The sequence below is a fragment of the Nuphar pumila genome, chromosome 16 (genome assembly GCF_984573655.1).
Source record: "Nuphar pumila chromosome 16, dmNupPumi1.hap1.1, whole genome shotgun sequence".
NCBI classification, from domain to species: Eukaryota; Viridiplantae; Streptophyta; class Magnoliopsida; order Nymphaeales; family Nymphaeaceae; genus Nuphar; species Nuphar pumila.
In genome coordinates this window covers 87,363,908-87,386,504 of record NC_143264.1, presented here as the reverse complement: position 1 = coordinate 87,386,504, position 22,597 = coordinate 87,363,908, and the positions used below count along the sequence as shown (strand labels likewise).

Below are 22,597 nucleotides of genomic sequence, written 5' to 3'. Positions count from 1 at the left end.
CTCGTGAGGGTTTGCAATGATGCTACCCACAAACATCTCTGTCATGTATGCATAAAGATTTCAATTCAAGAAGCATTAGGCAGTTAAGGAGTTTGTTTTCACAAATATTTCATGCCATTACATTTTCAAAACATAATTAGAGTCTTTTATATGCCATTACAGAGTAAACCTATTTCTTTTACTTTTCTAAGAAGAACCATAATCATTTATGCTTTATTCTCAGAAAATCAAATATATACATGTCATTATTTATTTATCTTCACTCATATGTTTTCTGCACAGGTTTTCTCAATATTTATTCCTAAGCAGTGAACTTTTTCTTTCTTGCTATTGATTTCTTTTTCTTTTTTAATTTTTCATTTTTTTCACATTTTTTCTTTCTTTTGTTGAATACTATTTTAAATTTTCAGTTTTCGTGACCCGTGTAATGAGCTTTGGGTAAGTGACTCTCAGGCCAGACGACCTTACGACACCAGATACAAAGTATCCCTCAGACTTAGTTGCTCGAGTCACTAGACGTTCCATTTTTATAGTTTTACGTATAATTTCCTTCTTGTCATGTGCAATGTCAACATCTATTAGGCTCTCTATAAAGTTCGTGTAACAGGCTTTCAGGTTGGTGGTTCCCAAAACAAATGGCTTTAGGGCACCAGGTGTAAACACTCTTCAGGCTCTACTTGCTCGAACAAAATAGGACACAGATATTAACTTAGACAAAGAAGTAACTTCCTTCGTTATCCTTTTCGACATGTGAATCAAACACTTCAACTTGTGTCTAAGAGCCCAACTACTGGGGCATACGAAGAGATACAAAAAACTAAACGTATGCTCTTTTTCACTTTTTGAGATCTTTTTTTAAATGTTATTCATTTGCTTATTTTTTCAAAAATAAACTGTGCATATTCATACTTATGATTCCAAATAAACTTTAACATGCATCTATCATCATTTCTTTGAAATCCACATAAATAACCATTTTTTCTAGATCAGTGTCAAAAAAAATTTGTTCGCTGTGCTTAAAAATTCTTTTAAAACATTAATTTATGTAAAGCATTCATATAAGATCAAACTTATTCCTTAAAAGCCCAATTTTTATGAGTTTTCATCAACGTGCAAGTAGAAAAAAATCGGTTGCGAAAAATCGGGTGTGCAAACTACACCCTTTCCCATGCTTGAATGTCAGTGTCCTCAGTGACACTCCCCCATGCTTGCATAAAACTATATGGATGCACATGAGAAACAAAAAATATAGGAGGAAAGTAGTAGAAGTCACCTGATCCTTACTGTGGAATCTTACCTGATACTGCTATGTACTGGCTCTGTAGAGATTCCACCTGTCTCAGTGAATATAACTAAAAAAAAATGCATAAAATGCATACATGATCTAACAAGCACGCTCATGAACAAAGAAATAAACAGACGTATCCTAAGAAAACTATGAAAGAACACTTATAATACATGGAGGGCGATTCACTTATAATTAGTTCAAAAAGCTATAATTTGAAAGAAAACTCTTGATGTACCTCAACTTAGAATAGGCATGCAATTGGTTTATCATAATTGCTCGTTCTGGAACTCTTGTATGGTTATTTGTTTATGCGTATTCAATTCAGTAATTGTTTTATTTATACTCTTATTGAATTGTTGCAACTCAGTGTTCAACCAGCTGATGCAATAAGTGTCTATATTTGTTTTTGCAGTCTACTGGGCAGAAAATGCAAAGTGTTTTTGTCAACTTGAACCTTACTCCAAAGAAGTGGTATTTTCTTTGCATAAGTCATAGCATTGGCAGAGCATTTTCTGGGGGTAGCATGTTCAAATGTTATCTAGATGGAGATCTTGTATCTTCTCAGAAGTGCAGGTAACAGTATTCTTTTTTCACTTCCATCTACTTTTTTGTTATCATTAAGGATTTTACACCCTTTGATTGTTCTTCTCAATGTGCTGAAAATTCATATGGCTTTATATTTCCAGCTATGCAAAAGTTAACGAAGTAATGACACAGTGTACAATTGGGAGAAGGCCACTCATCGCATCCAATGAAGATGGTGACTATGGGTTGCCAAAAAATGATTCATTGCCCTTCCATGGTCAACTTGGTGCAGTTTACTTATTTGGTGATGCTATCACCTCTGAGCAAGTTAAGGGTATTTATGCCCTTGGTCCAAGTTACATGTATTCATTTATTAGCTATGAACTTTCCACTGCTTCAGGCAGCCTTCTCTCAAATGGCGTTCAAGATGCAATGGATAGCCTATCCTCAAAACTCATATTTGGTTTCAATGCACAGGTTGGGCTCTGATCTGTCTGAGATTAATATGGTGAAATATTAATTTCTGATCAATAATTTATTAGCCTTGCTGCTCTGCAGGCAAGTGATGGAAGAACTTTGTTTAACATTGCTCAAGTACCTGATTATGGCTCAGATAAGAGTGTGTATGTAGCAAATGTCATGGCTGGCTCCCAGTTATGTTCCCGTCGCTTACTGCAACATATCATTTATTGTGTTGGTGGTATTTCTGTATTTTTCCCTCTGTTGACTCAGTTTGATAAGCCCACTGATGGAGAACTGAGATGTGGACAGTCTGAGCATGTCTTGATTAGATCTATCGTGAAAGATAATCTTGCGGCTGAAGTTATTGAGCTCATCGCTTCTGTTTTAGACGAGAACCTGGCAAACCAGCAGCAGATGCATCTTCTTTCGGGATTTTCTGTCCTTGGATTTTTACTTCAATCAGTTCCACCAGAAGAGTTAAAATTGGAACTTGTTTCAGCTTTGAAGCATCTTTTAGATGTTATTGAGAAATCAGGTAAGGAATTGCCTTTTTTGTATTCACTAACGTGTTTGAACGTGCACCGTTCCCCAAGTTGATATGAAGTTTTTTGGGTAATGCAAGTGATTGTGCTTCAGTGTCCCTCAGGCATGTCAGATGTTCTTATGAAGGAGGCTATTCCCTGGATATATATGAATCCTCGTATCTGGGTTTATGCTGAATACATAGTACAGCGTGAGCTTTTTATGTTTCTTGTGCAGCATTTTGATAAAGATGCAGCCTCATGGACACTTGTCTGTCGACTGCCCAAGATTATTGACATAGTGTGCCAGTTTTATTGGGATACATCCAAAGACCGTTCCGCTTTTGGAAGCAAGCCACTTTTGCATCCTATAACTAAAGAAATCATTTGGAAGAGACCCAGTCGAGAAGAAATTCAGAAAATACGCCTACTGCTTTTGAGTCTGGCTGAAATGAGTTTGAGGTATATGTGTAATTGTTGTAACTTGTAAAATATTTCTAATCAAGTGATAAACATGCACTCATGCTATAAGCTGAGAATGCTCATTCATTTGTTTTTGTTCAATTCGTTGTGGATCTGTGAGTTTCTGCTTCACAATCTACTCTTCATCATTGATGGTCATGTGTATAATTCATTCTTAGACCTTGATATTCATGTGAATCTGCAGGAATCATATTGTAGTCTCTGATGTAAAAGCTCTTGTGTCCTTTTTTGAGAGGAGTGAAGATATGGCATGCGTGGAAGATGTGTTGCACATGGTTATTCGTGCTGTTTATGACAAGGCATTTCTGGCATCCTTCTTAGAGCAAATTGAATTACTTGGTGGTTGTCAGATATTTATAAACCTTCTCCAGAGGTACTCTTTTTCTTTAAGCTTAAAATAGTTGCAAAAATGTGGCATACATGTTCAAAAGGCATTAGCTAGTAAATTTCAGCATCTGGGATTTCAGAAGCTCACTTCATATACGCTTTAACCTCATGATTTGTCAACACTCTGGTAAGTCAGTGCAATGTGTTTTTATCTGTTTTGACAGTTTGGTATTCACATTGCTCAGTAAACCACGATCATTCACATCTTCCCCTGCCATCAATATGATAGCATTTTTTTGAATTTATCTTCTTGTTTCCGAATGTATGTGTATTTATATGTATATATATATATATCTATATGTATGTATTAATATATATATATATATATATATATATATATATATATATATATATATATATCTGTGTGTGTGTGTATTTAAATGTATGTAAGCTGAAATACCTATCAGGGGTATTTTGGTCTTTTCACATCGTAATAGTAGTCAACCCATTAGGGGCTGACTTTGTCCTTTTATTTTTGTTCTTTTTGTACTTTTTTTGTCTTGAAATTAGGTGTCGATGGGACAGCTCCAACTAGCTGTTGGAGCTGTGACCGTTGGGGGCTTGCCCAACAGCTAGTTGGGCTGCCCCCACTCTCCCTCACTTGTTATAAGTTCTCCCCTTATCCTCCAATGCTTTCTTAAGCATGTGTAATACAAAAGGATTTATTTTTACTCTCGTGAGACTTGTGTGGGTGGTGTAGATTGATCCATACAGTGTTCTTTGTGGGTTGGTTGTGTTCTTGTAAGCCCATAAGAGGCTCTTGTTTGCTTTTGTTCTTATTTCATTACAGTGTTAAGTGGTAGGAACTGTTGGCACCCTAATAATTGGGACAACAGCTGGATCCAGAGAGAACTCAATTAGAAAAGCGGTATTGAATGGAGAAGGATGATTGAGCTATTTAATTGTATTTACTATAAGAAATGCAAAGTACAACATGATTTTGTAGTTTTCCGATGCTTGGTGTGGTTGGGACAAATTTTATGTCTAGCATATGGAGCTAAAAGCATGTAGTTGATACATTCAAGCATCACAAAGATGGATGTCAAGCTTAGTACATGGTGCTGGTCATCCTTATGCAAGAGATACAAGAAATTGCTCAGTTCTTACTGGTTTTTGAGGCTTTAAACTTTGTAAATTAGGGAGATGTGTTTACTACAGGCAGCATAAATATATGAGCTTCATGTGGAATCAAAACATGGTGTACATAGCCTGTTGAATAATCTGGACAGCTGTCTCTACCGTTGGTTCTTTAATTTTAATCTGAGTTCACATTTGAAGCATTTGTTGGATTCAGATTTGTGGCATTTGTTGGCAATGCGATATTTTCATGCATAATGTACTCTTGATTTCTTGTATGGTACCTTGCTCTTTGAATTGGGCAATTTGTGCATTCTATTTTGTACAAAGATTTGATATAGTCCATGGATTGTGGTCTATGATTGTAAGTTGGTACTAGGTCTAATTTTATCAAGAAGTTTCTTGTGTCGTGTTTGTTAGTTTTTTGTTGTAGCCTGAGATACTTATACTACTAATAGAACTTGCTTGTTTGAAAATGTAGGTTGCTTTGATGAATTGTGAAGTTTTCGAGAATAGTGGATAGAGTAGGGCACTACATTTATATTATATAGTATAGTAATTTTCTGCAAGAGTTGATTCTGAATTCATGTTTTGCTAGCTGAATTGAATCTTGTTTATCAGGTGCGATTTAAGACCCCTGCTTACCAGCTTCACTTCATAGGTTGACCTTTCAATAGTTACATCTTTGGTAGAGAAGGCCTGAAGGCTCGCCAATTTTTGGTCTGCTGCTTGTCATGGCAGAAAACTAGAGCTTGGAGATGTTTGAATTCTAGTACGCCATCTATCATCAATGCTAAACATCTGCATGCAACATGTGGAAGGTTCCACTCAACACCAGCCTGAGTCTTTGCTTGTCCGTTTAAAGAACTAGAATACAAATTTCATTGGTGGTGCATCTGTTAAATTATATATATATATATATATATATATATATATATATATATATATATATATATATATATATATATATATATATATATATATATATATATAACTGTGTGTAGTGATGTAATTTTTTTTCTCATCAAGGGCATTTTGGTCATTTAACCTATGTAATAGGCACTGTTCATTAGGAACAGTTTTTGTATTTATGTTTCTTTTTATTTCTCTTTCTTTTATTTTTGTCTTTTTTGTATTGTTCATGGGCCCTATGGTCAAAAGACCATAGAGACCAACGCCTCTTTTGGGAGCTCCCGAAGGCCCTATACATATATATTGCCTCCACTTGTATTCTATGCTTCTTCCAAGCATTTGATATCAATAATATATATATATATATATATATATATATATATATATATATATATATATATATATATATATATATATATATATATATATATATATATATATATATATATATATATATATGCTCTTATGTTCTCTTTTGGCTCATTGTAAGCCATTGTATGCACTTTTGTGCTTCTGAATTGTCTTTTGACATTTGTATTGTCCCTTAGTGGACTTATCTTTTGTATTCAAACACTTTGTATTTGCTTTTTGCTTACTTTTTTACATGGTATCAGAGTCATAGTGCTCACTTTAAGAGAATGGCCATCACGTGTTTGTGTTCGTGAGAAAGCATCCAAAAGTGTTAGTGTGTTCGTTGTGCTTGCGCTGACTCAAGTTGACTCATTGCTCTACACCTAGTTCCTTATCTCTCGTTCTTCTTCCATTCAACGTGGAGCACGATTTCAATATAGATCACACATTCAAGCTTAATGGTCAAACTAGATGATGTGAGCCTCCTCTACGAAGAACAATGTTAAAGGAAAGAAGCTTTTGGGATACATGATGGAGACTATTCTCAAGCCTCAACCTGTTGTCACCAAGAAAGAAGATCAAGTAAAGACACTTTAAGGAGATGATCATGCCAAAGCTATTTGTGATTATCAATCTTAAATAGAAGATTGAGAGAGTAATCATGTAAAGATACTTGCATGGTTTATAAATAGTGTTGATGGTAAAATATGTGCTAACATTGCAAAATTTAGAAATGCCAATGAAGCTTGGTTATTTATGAATTGCATCTACACTCAAAAGGCCCTTGCAAGACAATATTTCTTGCAAGATAGAACCACCAAGGGGATATGAGTGTTCGAGATTATTTTAGTGCCTTGCCCCCTCTATGGGACGAGTTAGCACTACTTGAACCTTAATGGTTTGACATTGAAGATGTAACGACCCCAACTCATACCCGTTAAAAAGTGACATTTTTTTTTAAAACATGTGGAGAAACATTCGCAAAGGCTCAGGGACTTTACAGTTATAACACATCTACAACCACAGGGGATCTTATACTACCATCATCCACACTAAACCAACTTTATTAATTGAATTCATATAGTCTGCAAGCATGTGCAATAGAATATAAATAAATCAAAATATGGAGCCACACTGTCCCTAAAAGAATTTGTCAAATAGTCGTGTAGCCCTCGTAGCTCCTCGCAATAGCAACTCCCCTCACTGGGCTTCAAAGACTGTGAAAAGCATAAAAGTAGAGGTGTTAGAATCAAAGATCCTGCGTACAAGTCCCTCTAATAAATCAAATAGGTAAAAATAATACAAATAAAATTCATGCAACATTTTAGAGGGATGCAATTATATCAAATTCATAATTTAATTAATCATCCATGTATTAGAGAATAATTGTTAATTAAGAAGAAACAATTATTAAACAATAGGGAACATCAATTAAGCAATATGAAACATTTATCATCCAATCATTAATTTAACACAAGAGAATACGTAAATATGCATGATCTAATACATAACAGGAATATGCATGATTTCAATGTAGCTGCATGAATAAATTATTATTTTTATCAGAGTTTTCTTTTATATGCATGTCCCTATTAAATGCAAACAAACTTTAGTTTCTTTTTTTTATTACCGTTGCCCGTGGATACTCAAAACGAGTCAACAATTCTTGAGGTTAAGTTAGGTCTTCAGTTGTAGCTTAACACACAAGTTGTATTTTATTACTCGATTCCATACTCAGCCCTCCACCAATATCAGGAATGAACACCATCCATCGAAATACTAGAAATCAACATCTAATACCGGGACATTATGAAAATCAACATCCACTAATGCCATTTTCTTGGTATACAAAAAAAACAACAGCTGTGTCTACACTGAAAGTTTCTCTCTGCGCTGCACCTGCGTTGAGAAAGAGAAGAGAGAGAGAGAGAGGGAGAGAGAGAGCAGTTACGGCTGTCACAATTTCTGTAATGAAATCGTGACCTAACTTGGGTATCTAAGTTACATTACAGTATGGGTCCGGGTCTGGTGTATCCAGACACGATAAATGAAAAAAAGGTTACATGGTTACGTTACATGTTACATGGATTGGGTACATGGATCAGGTCAGATTCTATGCACCTTTTTCACCCCCCCTTAAGTTGATTATGGTTTTGAACCATAAACAACTTGCTTTTAAGCATCCAAAAGCGGTCCTTGGTTAACCCTTTGGTAAATATGTCTGCAACCTGTCTTTCAGTGCTGACAAACTCAGGTTGAATCTCTTTTTCTTTCAACCTTCTGTCTCACAAAGTGTTGGTCGATCTCAATGTGCTTGGCACGACTGTGATGTACTGGATTGAATGACATGTTGATAGCACTTTGATTGTCACAGAGCAAGGTAGTGTGGGAGATCTTTTCTCCTACTTCAGTTAGAAGATGTCTGATCCATGTGACTTCGACAGTGGCAGCAGCCAAGGATCTATACTCAACCTCAATGCTTGATCTAGCAATAGCCTTTTGTTTTCTACTGCTCCAAGAGACTAAATTTCTTTCAATGAAGGCACAATATCCTGATGTAGATCTTCATTCGTCAGGATCTCCTGCCCAGTCTGCATCACAATATACAGTAAGTTTGTGCTCGTCTTGGCCATATAACTGTGGTAAATATATCAATCCATCCCCAATAGTCCCTTTCAGTTATCTAAGGATCCCCTTGACCGCTTCCATATGTCCAGTAAGTGGCGCATGCATAAATTGGGACACTTGATTGACTGAATAAACAATATCAGGTCTAGTAAATGTGAGGTATTGTAACATTCCTATTATGCTGCGATACCTGGTGGGGTCATCACACAGATCTCCATCATGAGCGTTAAGTTTTTGATAAAGCACACTCGGAGTTCCTAGAGGTTTGCAGTCTTTCATGACTGCCTTGCTGAGAACATCTACGGTGTACTTGTGTTGAGTGAGTGTCAAGCCATGAGCCTGGTTATCAACTTCTACACCAAGGAAATAACGTAGAACTCCAAGATCTTTCATTTTTAACCTCTGACCTAATAAGTCTTTTATTTCTTGGATGTGGTCCGCAGAGTTTCCTATGATGATAATATCATCGACATAAATTAATAATAGAGTAGTCACATGCTGACTTTTAAAAATAAATAATGAGTGGTCCAGCATGGAACGTGAAAATCCATGTTTCTGAATCTCCAGCGAGAAGCTATCAAACCAAGAGCGAGATGCTTGCTTCAAACCGTAGATGGCTCTTTTTAACCTGCATACATGGGTTTTACAATTTTGTTCTTGATATCCAAGGGGTTGATCCATGTATACTTCCTCCTTCAAATCCCCATGCAAGAATGCATTTTTTATATCAAGTTGACTCAACTTCCATCCATGTTCAACAGTCAGGGAAATGATAATTCGAATCGTTCCCATTCTTACAATCGGACTAAAAGTCTCATCATAGTCTTGCCCTGCTTCTTGAGTGAATCCTTTTGCTACAAGCCTTGCCTTATATCGTTCAATGGTTCCATCTGGCTTGTACTTGATTTTGTAGACCCATTTGCATCCGACAACATTTTTGTCAGGTGGTCTGGGAACAACTTTCCATGTCTCACATTCATGCAAGGCTTGTATTTCATCATTCATGGCTTCTACCCATTTTATAGAAGCGGCTGCCTGATAATACATGATGGGCTCTTCGTCCATATTGATGGCAGTTAAAAACAGTTGAAGATCCAAGGAGAAGTTGTTATAACTCACCCACCTATAAATAGGATGTCGTATGCAGTTTGATTTTCTAGCCTCAAGAGTATGAGGAGTAGGATTGACGACTGAGACATGATATGAATGGCTTGATGTTGTCGGTCTCTGTCTAGAATAGACAATGCCTTTGTATCTGCCCAGTACTTTCTCTGGATTCTGTGACCCCGACGTCCTAGTGTTCTCAAACACCTCTTCTTCTTGTTGCACGCAATCTGAGGAACATGCTTCATTGGAGCCAGCAAAAAGTTCTGAGCTCAGCCAAGGATAGTAAATTTCAGTTGACATATTCGTTGTGTCAGCTCTGTGATCAAAATTTTGTTCATCAAAGACAACGTTTCTTGAGGTTCTGATGCGTTTGTTGGTGGGATCATAACACCTATATCCTTTGTAGTCATTTGCTTATCCCACAAATCTGCACTTTTGGGCCTTGTCTTGAAACTTGTTTCTCAGGGACTGATCGATATGTACATAGCAGACACATCCAAAAACACGCAGATCATAATAACTAGGATGAGTTCCAAAAAGGCAGTGATAAGGAGACTTATTTTCCAGAACAACCATAGGCAGTCTATTTGTCACATGCACGCCAGAATGAAAAGCTTTTGTTCATAGGTTGATGGAAGGATTGCTGTCATGAAACATGGTCATGGCACTTTCAACGATATGCCTGTGTTTTCGTTCAGCAATTCCATTTTGTTGAGGGGTGTGAGGACAGGACACCCTTCTTCCTATTCTGTTATTTTGAAGAAAAGAAATAAAATCACGGGATGAGAATTCCCCATCTCCATCACATTGGAAAAATTGAATGGACTCAGAAAATTGATTTTTGACTAAGGAAAGAAAAATTTGAAACAAAGAGAAGACTTCCGACTTATTTTTTTTGAAATATATCCAAGTGTATCGAGAATAGTTATCAACAAATATTAGATAGTATTTGCTTCTAGATCCAGAGGCAATTGGAGCGGGTCCCCATACATCAGAACAGATTATCTCAAAAGGTTTTGAAACTCTCTTATTAATGGAATGAAAAGGCAATACATGTCTCTTGCAGGAAAGACAACTGGAACATTTGTGACTTTTCTCATCCCTATTGAGACTTTTTTTTGGAATGAGATTATTAGATACAAGTTTCTCAATAAAATGACTCCCACAATGTGCTAACCGACTATGCCATAAGAATGGTTTATTACATTCAGAAATACTAAAAACATTAGCAGAAGAGGATGAACACGACTCTAATGAGGGCTTTGAATTCAGGTGGACTGGGCGAACAGCATGACAAGGAGCTTCTTCAAAGACATACATATTGCCTCGTCTCTTTCCTTCAGCGAATGTTTCCCTCATGCGTAGGTCCTTGACCTGCACAGAGAAGGGAGTGAATTCAACTGAAGCATTATTATCATCAATAAGTTTGGAAACAGAGACAATATTTTTCTTAATGTCAGGAGCATGAAGAACGTCTGAAAGAGTAAGAGTGGAATATGACATGGGAATGACAGTTTTTCCAACATGAGAAACAGGATGGTGGGATCCATCTCCAGTGACAATCTTACTTTTTCCAAAATAAGGAATGAGATTAGAAATCTTACCTGCATCACCTGTCACATGAGTCACTGCCCCTGAGTCGACAAACCAAGTACCTTCATCACTCTGCTTCAATTTCAACTCTGACAAGGCAGATTAGCAGATCTTTAATCTCTCCACTATTTGATAACTTCCTTTTGTTTTCTGTCTATGGACCCTTTCCTTTATTCTCTGGATTATGCCAACAATTCGCCTTGATATGCCCCTTTTTGTTACAAGGGAAGCAAGCAGGAATGATTCTTGATCCCTGCGTATGAGCTGACGTATTTGGAGTGGGAAGCAGACCACGTCCTCCGTGTCCACTGCGCCCTTGTCCTCCTCATCCTCGTCCTCTACCATAAGTCACTCTTGTGGCAAAAACTTCTTGGGAATATGTGTGAATGTGAGATTCTTTAGAGAACCCTTTCAGAGTCATCTCATACTGAATCAATTTTGCTCGCAACTCATCAAAGGTAGGAAGGGCAGGGAGACACAATAGTGAAGTGACGATCATATTGTAGTCGGATCCCAATCCACTCAGAGTCTGTTGCACAATATCACTGTCACTCACCACGCATCCTATAACTGCAAGTTGGTCTGTGATGTGCACCTATCAGTTTTTAGTGAAACTGACCTATTTTATGGGCAAGTGATGTATAGGTGATACAACCTGCGATGACACGATGGCGTGATGAGATCAAGATAGTGCTCTTTCCTTGACGTTTCGCTTCTGAGGACATGTTAAATTTGATATGAAGTGTATTTAAAAATTCTCTTTTAATTAAACCTTGAGTTACTAAAACTGTTTTAGTAAACTTCTTTTTGGCTTCAACAAATATAACGAGTTGTAAAATCCCATAAACAAATTCTCAATTATTGAAATTGCATTTCGAAACCATTTGATTTCAATAGTTGTGCGGAATTCGACAAAGGAAAGTTTACGCTGTAATGCGCTCAAGGTCTATTGACTTGTGGTTTTAAAAATATCATTTTTCCGCTGAAGTACTATTTAAATTCTGATAATCGTATGATTTTCAAAGCTTTCTAAACTATTCTAAAAGTTACAAGTCCTGGATTTTTGGGGCGTTACACTTCAGTAGTTATTCTACTACTTTATGTTGATGATATGATCATCACTGGAAGTGATGAGCAAGGAATTAATGATATTAAGAAAGTTTTAAAAGAAAATTTTGACATGTCTGACCTTGGTTTCTTAAGATATTTTTTAGGAATTGAAGTAGCGTACTCTCCGCGAGGGTACATTCTCTCTCAGATGAAACTTGCTGCTGACATTTGTTCCAAGTCTGGTATATCCGATGATAAGAAGACCGAAACCCCTGAAGTCATCAATGCAAAGTTAAGGTTGAAAGATGGAACACTCCTCGAGGATCCTACTCTCTACCGTCAACTTGTTGGGTCTCTAACCTACTTATCTATCACTCGGCCAAACATAGCTCATGCCGTCCAGTCAGTCAGTCAGTTTCAACATGCACCTACAACTGTGCACATGAGTTCAGTCTTAAGGATCGTCAGATACATCAAAAAACACCATAACTAAGGGAGTTTTTCTTTCTTCCTCTTCATCACTTGATTTAATTGCTTATACTGATGCTGATTGGGGAGGAAATCCCAATGATAGAGTCTTAACTACTGGTTTTTGTGTTTTCTTAGGTGACTCTATGATTTTCTTGGAGATGCAAGAAGCAACACAAAGTATCATTGTCCTCAAGAGAAGCAGAATATCGTGCTATGACCACTACAACTATGGAGCTTGTGTGGCTAAGAAGTCTCTTCAGTGATATGAGCATAGTCATCTCTACTCCTTCGAAGATGTGTTGTGACAATAAAAGTACAATCTATATCACAAGCAATTACACCTTCGATGAGCGTACTAAACACATCGAGATTGACTACCACTACGTTCGTGATGAATACCTAAGAGGAACCATAGCACTGCCTTATGTTACTTCCGAGTTCCAGTTGGCAGACTTCTTCACTAAAGCCCTTGCAACTCCTCGTTTTATGTTCCTTCTCAGCAAGCTTTCAGTTATATCTCCGTAAAGCTCGAGGGAGGGTGTTAAAATACATGTAATCAATATATATATATATATATTCAATCATACCCCGATAGAGGTACTTTAGTCATTTCATATGTACCCAATAGGGGTACTTGTTTTTCTCTTCATTTTATTTTTTGTATATCTGTTTTTATTTTTCCCTTTTTTACCCACTTAAAGGGGCCCCGCTATTGAATCGTTGGGGGATCCCAACGACTCCATGGGAGCCCCCTTTGTGGCTCTTTTTTTGAGGCCTCGTGGCCTCCCCCCTCTCTCATTTCTCTTGTATAAATAGGGGTGACCCCCTTTGTATATTTTCACTCTTGAGAGCTCTCTCTCTTTCAATAAGAGACATTTATATTTTATGTTGTGTTGTCCCTTGTGGACTTGGGTATTATCTCTTTTGTTTGTCCATTGGTGGACATTGTAAGTGCTTATAGCACTCTTTGTATTTCCGCATATCTCATTACACCGCACATTGGATCCAAATGGATCCAACTGCGAGTCCGCGTATAAACAGGTTATACATATATTACGTTTAATATTATTATTTTTTTCTACCCTTAGTTATTTTTCTTTCCAATATATATATTTATATAAGTTATCATACATATATATATGGATCCTTTATGGATCCGAAATGCGGATCCCAGGCCCAAATTTAGAAAAATACCTATTATTTTCAGATAAATGTAAACAAAAAAAAATGCAAAAATCAAGGTTATTACAATTTTAATGATGATGTTTGTGAGCTTTCTTTGGATAATGGTGTTGATGAAAATCATGATAGTGAAATCTTGGAATTAAATCATGACAATGGAGCATACACAAAGGAACCACCCTTGTGCTTATGAAAAATATACCCAAGATCTCCCCTTCGATGAAACACCCAATCAAAACTCAACTCTAGGAGATACCAGTCTTGGGAGATCTTATAGAGTTTCACTCCTTCCAAACAAAGAGTTTCACTCCTTCCAAACAAGTTTGTGTCCTATGAATCCTTTTCATTGAAATATAGAGCATGCTTGATAACTCTTCATTGGTATCATGAACCCTCTCATTATAATGAAGCCAAGAATTATCCTCATTGGATTGAGTCTATGAATATTGAATTGGAATCCCTTCCTAAAACCATACTTGAGATATAGTGAGCTTACCGTTAGGAAAAAAACCTATGAGATGCAAATGGGTATTTATGGTTAAAACTAGATGTGATGGAACCTTAGAAAGGTACAAAGCTAGGTTAGTTTTTAAAGGTTAATCACAAGAATTTGAAATTGATTATAAAGTGACATTTGCACCTGTAGCTAGGATGACTACTGTAAGAATCCTAATAACTGTTGTGTCCATTAAAAAATGACCCATTTACCAATTAGATGTAAAAAATGCCTTTCTCAATGGAGATCTTAGTGAAGAAGTATGTATGGAACCTCTGCTAGGGTTTGATATTGTAAAGAGAAAAACTTTAAAATTATGAAAATCCTTATATGGTGTTAAACAAGCCCCTAAAGCTTGGTATGATAGGTTTAGTGTTGTTATGATTAATTTGGGTTTTCAGTGTTGTTACACAGATACTGCTCTCTTTGTCAAGAATACAAGTACAAATATTGTTATATTGTTGTTGTATGTTGATGACATGATAATTACATGAAATGACAAAAAGGGAGTTGGCGAAATTAAAACTATTTTAGAGGAAAAATTTGATGTCTTATCTGAGTTTCTTGAGGTATTTTTTAGGTATTGAAGTGACTTACTGGCCTTGAGGTTATGTTCATTCACAAATGAATCTTGCCGCTGATATTTGTGCTAAGTCTTGGATTTCAGAAGACAAAGAAGGTGGAGACTCTTAAGATTGTCTATGCTAAATTAAGACTCGAAGATGAAACCCTACTTGAAGATCCTACTCCATATAGACAACTGATTGAATCACTCACCTATCTGTGTATCACCAGACCAAATATAGCCCATGCAGTTCATGTAGACAATGAACTCCAACATGCTTCAACTACTGTACACACGAGTGCAGTATTGAGAATTGTTAGATACATTAAGAACTCAATAACTAAAGGACTTTTCTTATCCTCATCCTCTTCTTTCGATTTATTTGCATATACTAATGCTGATCGTGGAGGAAATCCTAATGATAGGTTCTCAATCACTGGTTTTTGTGTCTTTTTAGGTGACTCTTTAATTTCTTGGAGATGCAAGAAACAACAAAAGGTATCTCTATCCTCCACGAAAGCTGAGTACCGTGCAATGACCACGTAAGTTTGAGGGAGTGTGTTAAATTATATATATATATATAACTTTGTCTAGTGATGTAATTTATTTTGCTCATTAGGGGCCTTTTTGTCATTTAATATATATAATAGGTACTGTTTATTAGGAACAATATTTATATTTATATTTATTTTTGTCTTTTTTGTATTGTTCATGGGCTCTATGGTCAAAAGATCATAGAGACGTTGGTACCATCCCAACGTCTCTTTTGGGTACTCCCCAAGGCCCTATTTGTGTATATATAGGGGCTGTATTTTATTGTTCTCCCAAGCATTTGATATCAATAATATATGTGTTTTTTATGTTCGTGTTCTCTTTTGGCTCATTGTAAGCCATTGTATGCACTTTTGTGCTTGTATATTGTCTTTTGACATTTGTATTGTCCCTTAGTGGACTTGTCTTTTGTATTCAAGCACCTTATATTCACTTTCTGCTTACTTCAGTACAGCATCTTCAGTTTTATAAGTACAATGTCCACGATCTTTCTTCTTACTTGACCATTCTAATTCCATTTGTTCTTTATAACAGTTTAATGCAGTGTTATAAAAAGTCATAACACATTGTACGATGCTTCATGATCTGCAACTTTTTCAAGGAAAAACCAACACGATACAACCTTGAAACTAGTTTTAGGCGTGCATGTTATGTTTCTCCTGTGTATTCTAGGATACATCCTGATACAGGATCTATTATACAATACTGTTACTGTGAGAGCTTAATGTTTTCTGGCAGTATTTTCATGTACTTCTAAGAGACAGCCAATTTTGGTTGGATGTTTGACCCCAACACACCTTAGGCCATTTTTCACTCTTTGGTGAGATATCTAGGGTTTCTTAGGGTTGGGATTTTGGGAGATCTTGGGCTTCTTGACTATGCAGAGGTCGATAACGAAGAGAATCAATATGTAGTTAATGTTGACGACCTGGAGGTAGATAAGGACAAATAAGATGAAGAAGAGATGGTGATGATTATTAACATGTTATGCATTTTATTTTATTTGAATATCATCTCTTTATTTTTGGTTATGTAACTTGTGTTGTGACTTATGAGTTCGTGTTATTTGGTTTTATACTTAGCGTATTAAATTTATATTTCTATATTTTTCTTATTAGTCATGAATCTCGTTCGTAATGATATGGTACTATTTTTGGTTAATTATGATGTGAGTATGATGCACATTTTACAACATTTGTCTAATGGGTAGCATCACTATAACATGAATTATGATATTTACCTTATAATGCTTCTATATTAACTTCAATTAATTTTAGTGGTGTATTTGTTCCTTTAGTTGATTTATCACCCATTTCAGGGACATGGAGCCAATCAGGCTGCTGGCTTTGCAGTTTCTTGGGAAGCTTTTGGTTGGTTTGCCTTCTGAGAAGAAAGGAGGAAGACTGTTCAACTTCAATCTTGCAGTTGGACGATCCAAATCCCTTTCAGAGAGTCAAAAGGGTGCAAGCACAAAATTTTTGCCCATCTTTTCCTCAATGCTGGATAGGCTTTTTAAGTTTCCTCTGACAGATTCTTTGTGTGCTGCTTTATTTGATGTGCTCCTTGGTGGTGCTAGTCCAAAGCAGGTACTTATGCGGAGTTCAGCTAGTTCTCATATTGTCTTACGTTGAATTATTTTTGCTAAATGGTAGCATCGTCCTTTAATGCACAAGAAAAAAGTTTGTTTCGCTGAAGGTGTAATGATTTCACCATGTTGCTGATACAGGTTTTGCAGAAACATAGTCAGCCTGAAAAGAGTAATTTGAATGGCATGTCACACTTCATACTTCCACAAATATTGCTTCTCATATTCAAATTCTTATCAAAATGCAATGACACATCAATGAGATTGAAAATTTTCAATGATCTTCTCAATCTTCTTGATTCAAATCCTTTGAATTATGAAACTATAATGGTAAACCTTGCTATCTCTTGTTGATGTATTCATCTCACATTCTATTTATTGTTTTATCTTGCTTATACTTTCTCTTTTTTCTTTGTTTCTATTCAAATATAGGAAAACGGATGGAACTCATGGCTCTTGACATCTCTTGAACTAGATGTGATCAAGAACTACAAATCCATTACGGATTCTTCTTATAATAATCCTTGTAAAATTGAGGAAGCTCTAGTCAGAAAGTTATATTCAGCTGTTCTTTCATATTATGTTTACTCTATGAAAGGTGGATGGCAACAGCTTGAGGACACAATAAATTTCCTTTTTATCCAAATTAAACAGGTGCATTTTATTGTGTTGAGGTTCAGTTCTTTGTGCTGGAGTTTGTTTGGGCATTATTTATTTTTTTCCTGTGCATATTTCTATAGTTGTCCAACAGGAAGGGTAGGTTTTTGCTTAAATTTGATTTTGCATGTGCAGGGAGATATTTCATTCCTTTTCCTTAGGGATATCTTGGAGGATGTAGTGGACAGGCTGATTAATTTGTCATCTGAAGTAAACATATTTGTTTCTCAACCATGCCGAGACAACTCACTATACCTCCTAAGACTACTTGATGAAATGCTTGTACGAGAATGTGATCTCAATCTTCCTGTAAGTTTCAAGTCTATCAATTGCTGAAAATGTCATAATGATAATGCTACTCTAGATCTGCATTTGTTTTTTTCTGTGTAGTGATTGTAACTTTTAAGTGTTGTAAAAATCGTATCAAAAGATGTATCAGATCAATACCGAATTGTGGTAATGAAAACAAGAGGAATGCTAAAGAGCCACCAATGGCATACAATGCTAAAAAAAGAGTGCACAAGCACAAGTCCACAAAGGGACAATACCAGAGTTACGGAAGCTTCTTAGGTAGGTGGGAAGCTCGCTTCCCAGAAACTCGCTTCGGAAGCGTGATACTCCTCGCTTTCGAAACTTCATGGGAATCTCGATTCTCCCACACTTCTTCTATGCTTCCCACACACATGGTCTATGCCTCCTATATGCTTTTCTCACGTTTCTTTTCATGTTTTTCATGTATTTTCACTCACACTTTCACTCACTTTCCATGTACTTTCTTTAAATTAGTAACCATCATTGTTAGATTTTAACAAAAATTTAACTCTTACCGAAAAATAATGAAATATAAGAATGATCAATTTTATTTTAGTTTTTATTTGTTTCTTGTTCGATTCCTATTCAATCACCATATTGCTTCATTTTTTTAATATTTTGCTTTTAAATTGATACTTCGCTTTCCGCTTCCTATAAATTTTAAAATGCTTCGCTTCTCGCTTTCGCTTCCCGTATCATTTCCCGCTTCCTAGTTTGGCAACCTTGGACAATAGACAAGCCAATTAATGACAAATACAAAAGATCACAAAAGCCATCAATGGTCATACACAAAAGAACACAAACATAAAAAGACAATAGATCTCTTATTGAGTTAAAATGCTTAGAAAAGCGTTGAAGTAAATAGGGGCAAAATGTCCCTTTATATACAACAAGAGAGAGCCAAGGGAGCTCCCAATAGAGTTGTTGGGAGCTCCCAATAGAGTTGTTGGGAGCTCCCAACGTCTCTATGGTCAAGACCATAGAGCCCCTAGTCTATATAAAAAAGACAAAAGAAAATAAAATTAAGAAAACCAGGAAGTCAAATCTGCCCCTAAAGGGCAGGACCTATTACAAGGGTTCAAAATGACCACAATGTCCTTATAGGGCAAAACCTATTATGACTCAATGAACATGACACACACACACACACACACACACACACACACACATATATATATATATATATTAACGCTCCCCCTCAAACTTACGGTACGATAACTGAAAGTTTTTCACAAAGAGACATAATTTGAGGTGCAAGTAAGGCCTTAGTAAAAAAGCCCGCCAGCTGACATGCAAAAGTAACACAAGGCTTTTCAATTGTTCCTCTCAAGTATTCTTCTTTAACATAATAACAGTTCTGTTACAAAATATGCGAAAAAACTAGACAAGATTCTCCAAGGGCTTACAAGAACATAAACACAAAGTGCACGTGCACAAGTCCACTAAGGGGCAATACAAAGAGCCAACATAGGCAAAAGAAACAGCCACTATGGGCAATACAATGCATTAAGGCACAAAAGCAAGAACAACAATCATAAAAACAATAATATTTCATTCATAATAAAACTCACAAAGGAGCTAGAATGCTTAGAAAAGCATTAGTTACAAGGTTGGGAAGAACCTTATTTATAAGCAACAAAGGCGAGCAAGGGGGGCAGCCCAACAGTCATATTTCCAATAAAATATAAAAAAAGATTGAAAAAAAATACAAAAAGTATATTCAGCTTTTAATGGGCCGACCCCTATTACAATGTGAAATGATTGAAATACCCTTGATGGGTATTTCAGTTTACATAAAAAAATGAATATATATAGTCACACACACACACACACATATATATAAATAAATATATATTATACAATATCTTAACCTATGTCACACGGACTCGGCTAGGGAGGCGCCGCACTCGAGTCGACACGCCCCGACACGGGTGCGGCTTCAGACTCGGTCAACGCCGAGTCAGACTCGGTCAAAGAGTCGAGGCCGAGTCCGTCCACATTTTGGACTCGGTCAACTTTGACCAAGTCCAAAAATATCCATTTTTAAGACGAAAAACAAAAAAAAATCATTTTTTATATAACTTTTTAAAAAAAATATATATATAACCAGACTGCAATGCAGTTGCACAGTCACAGACTGTGCAACTGCAACTGCACAGTGTGACTGTGCACAGTCACAAACTGCATTGCACAGTCTATGCAACTGCAGTCTATGCAACTGCAGTCTATGCAACTGCAGTCCATTTGATTGGGGATGTGTGATCTTTAAGGGGAAACGTGATTCCTCCAACGAAGGGTGAGCTGCCTACTAGAAAGTTGCTTTGAAATATCTTTCAATTTATCAATTTAAAGGAATATAAATACAATACAACCAGGATTTAGCCAGAGCAAAGGTAACTGAAACATGAATGTGCCCTCTTCCTGTAAGATGTATATTTTCATATGAAAGTCATATTTTCTCTACTGAAAAACTTGATATTTTTATATATTCATGTACTGATAAATGACAATGAAATTGCTAATAAATTTTTTCTGTTGCTATGTTATTGCTTCTATATATATATATATAGCCGAGTTCCCGTGTCCAAAATTTTTGAAATTGCGCCGCACCCGTGTCGCACCCGCACCCATGTGACATAGATCTTAACCAAAAGAAACAAAGGGAAAGATCTAAGTCTTCAATGATAATCTTCTCGAAATCGCGACGTCGGCTACCTCCATCTTAATGATGCATCAATAATATAATTTCTTTCTCAACCCACATCTTTACTAACCTGAAAAGAGAGCAAAACAAATGTTCCAACTACAAAAAAGGAGATCTTAACCAAATAGTTATATAGTTTCAAGACAAATATATATACTTTGAACAAGAATAACACTGAAACAAATGTAGTAATAATTTTAAGATTTTAGAAAGATTAGTAACAATTCAAGCAAGGTACAATAGCCATTAAAGAAAATACAAGGAATATACTTCAAAATCAATTTTTAAGAATTTCTTGTTTAGGAAATTATAACCATAAAAGAACAACATATTCTTTATAAATTCTTAACATAGTAGAATTTTGATCATTAAAATAAAAGAAGAAGAAGCATATATTAGAAACTCAAGAGAGTGTCCTAAAGGCTACAATGAGATTCAAAGCAAAGTGGGCACTTATGGACCAAGAACACTCTCACAATGAAGATACACAACTCACTAAAAGTCACAAGCAAAAATTATAGAATGTTCTCATTAATAAAAACACATTTTAGACATAAAATATCAATAAGATATACACAATTTGGCAATAATTTCTCAAAGGCTTGGGTAAACATTTTTTAAAAATTATCCTCTCATTAATTATATTATGCAAAACACGATAACATGTATATCAAATGTAAGAACTCAAAGGATTTTACAATATGGAGCATGCAAGACAACCAACATGGAACAAATCTAAATATCCTAACATGTATATATATACAATGAAACATGCAATTAAAATATATTCAATGCACATGACAATGCATGAAAAAAGTGATCCATCTTTTAATACAATGTAATGAAGCAAGGCGTGTGCAAATACACTGTCACTAAAGGGTTATAATTAAGGTGCACATTCACCAAAGCCACTTACAGGCAAAATACAAATCCACAAAGGGCAAACACTCAGAATATAAAAAATATAACTTTTTATTGAGAATGAATGCACACAAAGTGCATGAAAAATTTTCAATGAATAAACATTTTCCATACAAGGGCAAACGAGTAGTAAAAGTTTAGAAATTTCATGGAGAAATTTTTAAAAATCCCACATAACAAAAGGAATGATTTTTGCAAATCTCAACACAAATTTACTCCCCACAATCTACCACCTCTTTGATCTCCAACTCAAAATTCAAGTGTATTAGCGCATAGGACAAGAGATCAATCACAAATGTCATCAATAATCATGGCAGTTACCATGCACAAGCAATACTGGCTATCTAAATTGACAATACAAACCAGCTACAACGACAAGTGGTGCACATCCCTCACCTCACAAATGATTGTAAAATGCAAATAATAACATCAAGTACAACGGGTAAACATAGCTCACCATAACCGTGGTTGTAAAATTGATAAACAAAAAACTCTTATCCATCAAAAAAATCACTCAAATAAGAGGAAAGAGTGGAGAAAGCAAGATGGGTAAATATACTGTAATGAAGACAAACTGATGTCAATAAGCAAGAAGATTTGAAAACAATATTCTAATTAAAGTAGTAAATTTTGCAATAATATGAGATTTCATCTATAAGGACCATAAAATGGTCACAAGCAAATAACAATAGAGTCATCACTAACAAAAATTGATACAAACATCAAATGAAGAATAAAGGCCAAATAAACAATTGAGCAATAGAACTT

The 22,597-nt window shown here is 35.8% G+C and overlaps 1 protein-coding gene across 5 annotated transcripts in view; it reads left to right on the top strand.

The window, feature by feature from the left end:
* Nucleotides 1-22,597, top strand: part of LOC149814009 (binding protein) — a 164,076-nt gene that overhangs the window by 51,947 nt on the left and 89,532 nt on the right. For 4 of the 5 annotated variants that reach the window (XM_089992499.1, XM_089992502.1, XM_089992504.1 and 1 more), the window contains 9 exons: nucleotides 1,701-1,861; nucleotides 1,975-2,290; nucleotides 2,372-2,810; nucleotides 2,898-3,258; nucleotides 3,464-3,652; nucleotides 16,969-17,236; nucleotides 17,377-17,565; nucleotides 17,668-17,889; nucleotides 18,028-18,201. In XM_089992499.1, the coding sequence (XP_089848625.1) occupies nucleotides 1,701-1,861; nucleotides 1,975-2,290; nucleotides 2,372-2,810; nucleotides 2,898-3,258; nucleotides 3,464-3,652; nucleotides 16,969-17,236; nucleotides 17,377-17,565; nucleotides 17,668-17,889; nucleotides 18,028-18,201 (2,319 nt within the window). The remainder of the gene's footprint in view (nucleotides 1-1,700; nucleotides 1,862-1,974; nucleotides 2,291-2,371; nucleotides 2,811-2,897; nucleotides 3,259-3,463; nucleotides 3,653-16,968; nucleotides 17,237-17,376; nucleotides 17,566-17,667; nucleotides 17,890-18,027; nucleotides 18,202-22,597) is intronic. The other variant, XM_089992500.1, reaches the window with a different exon arrangement.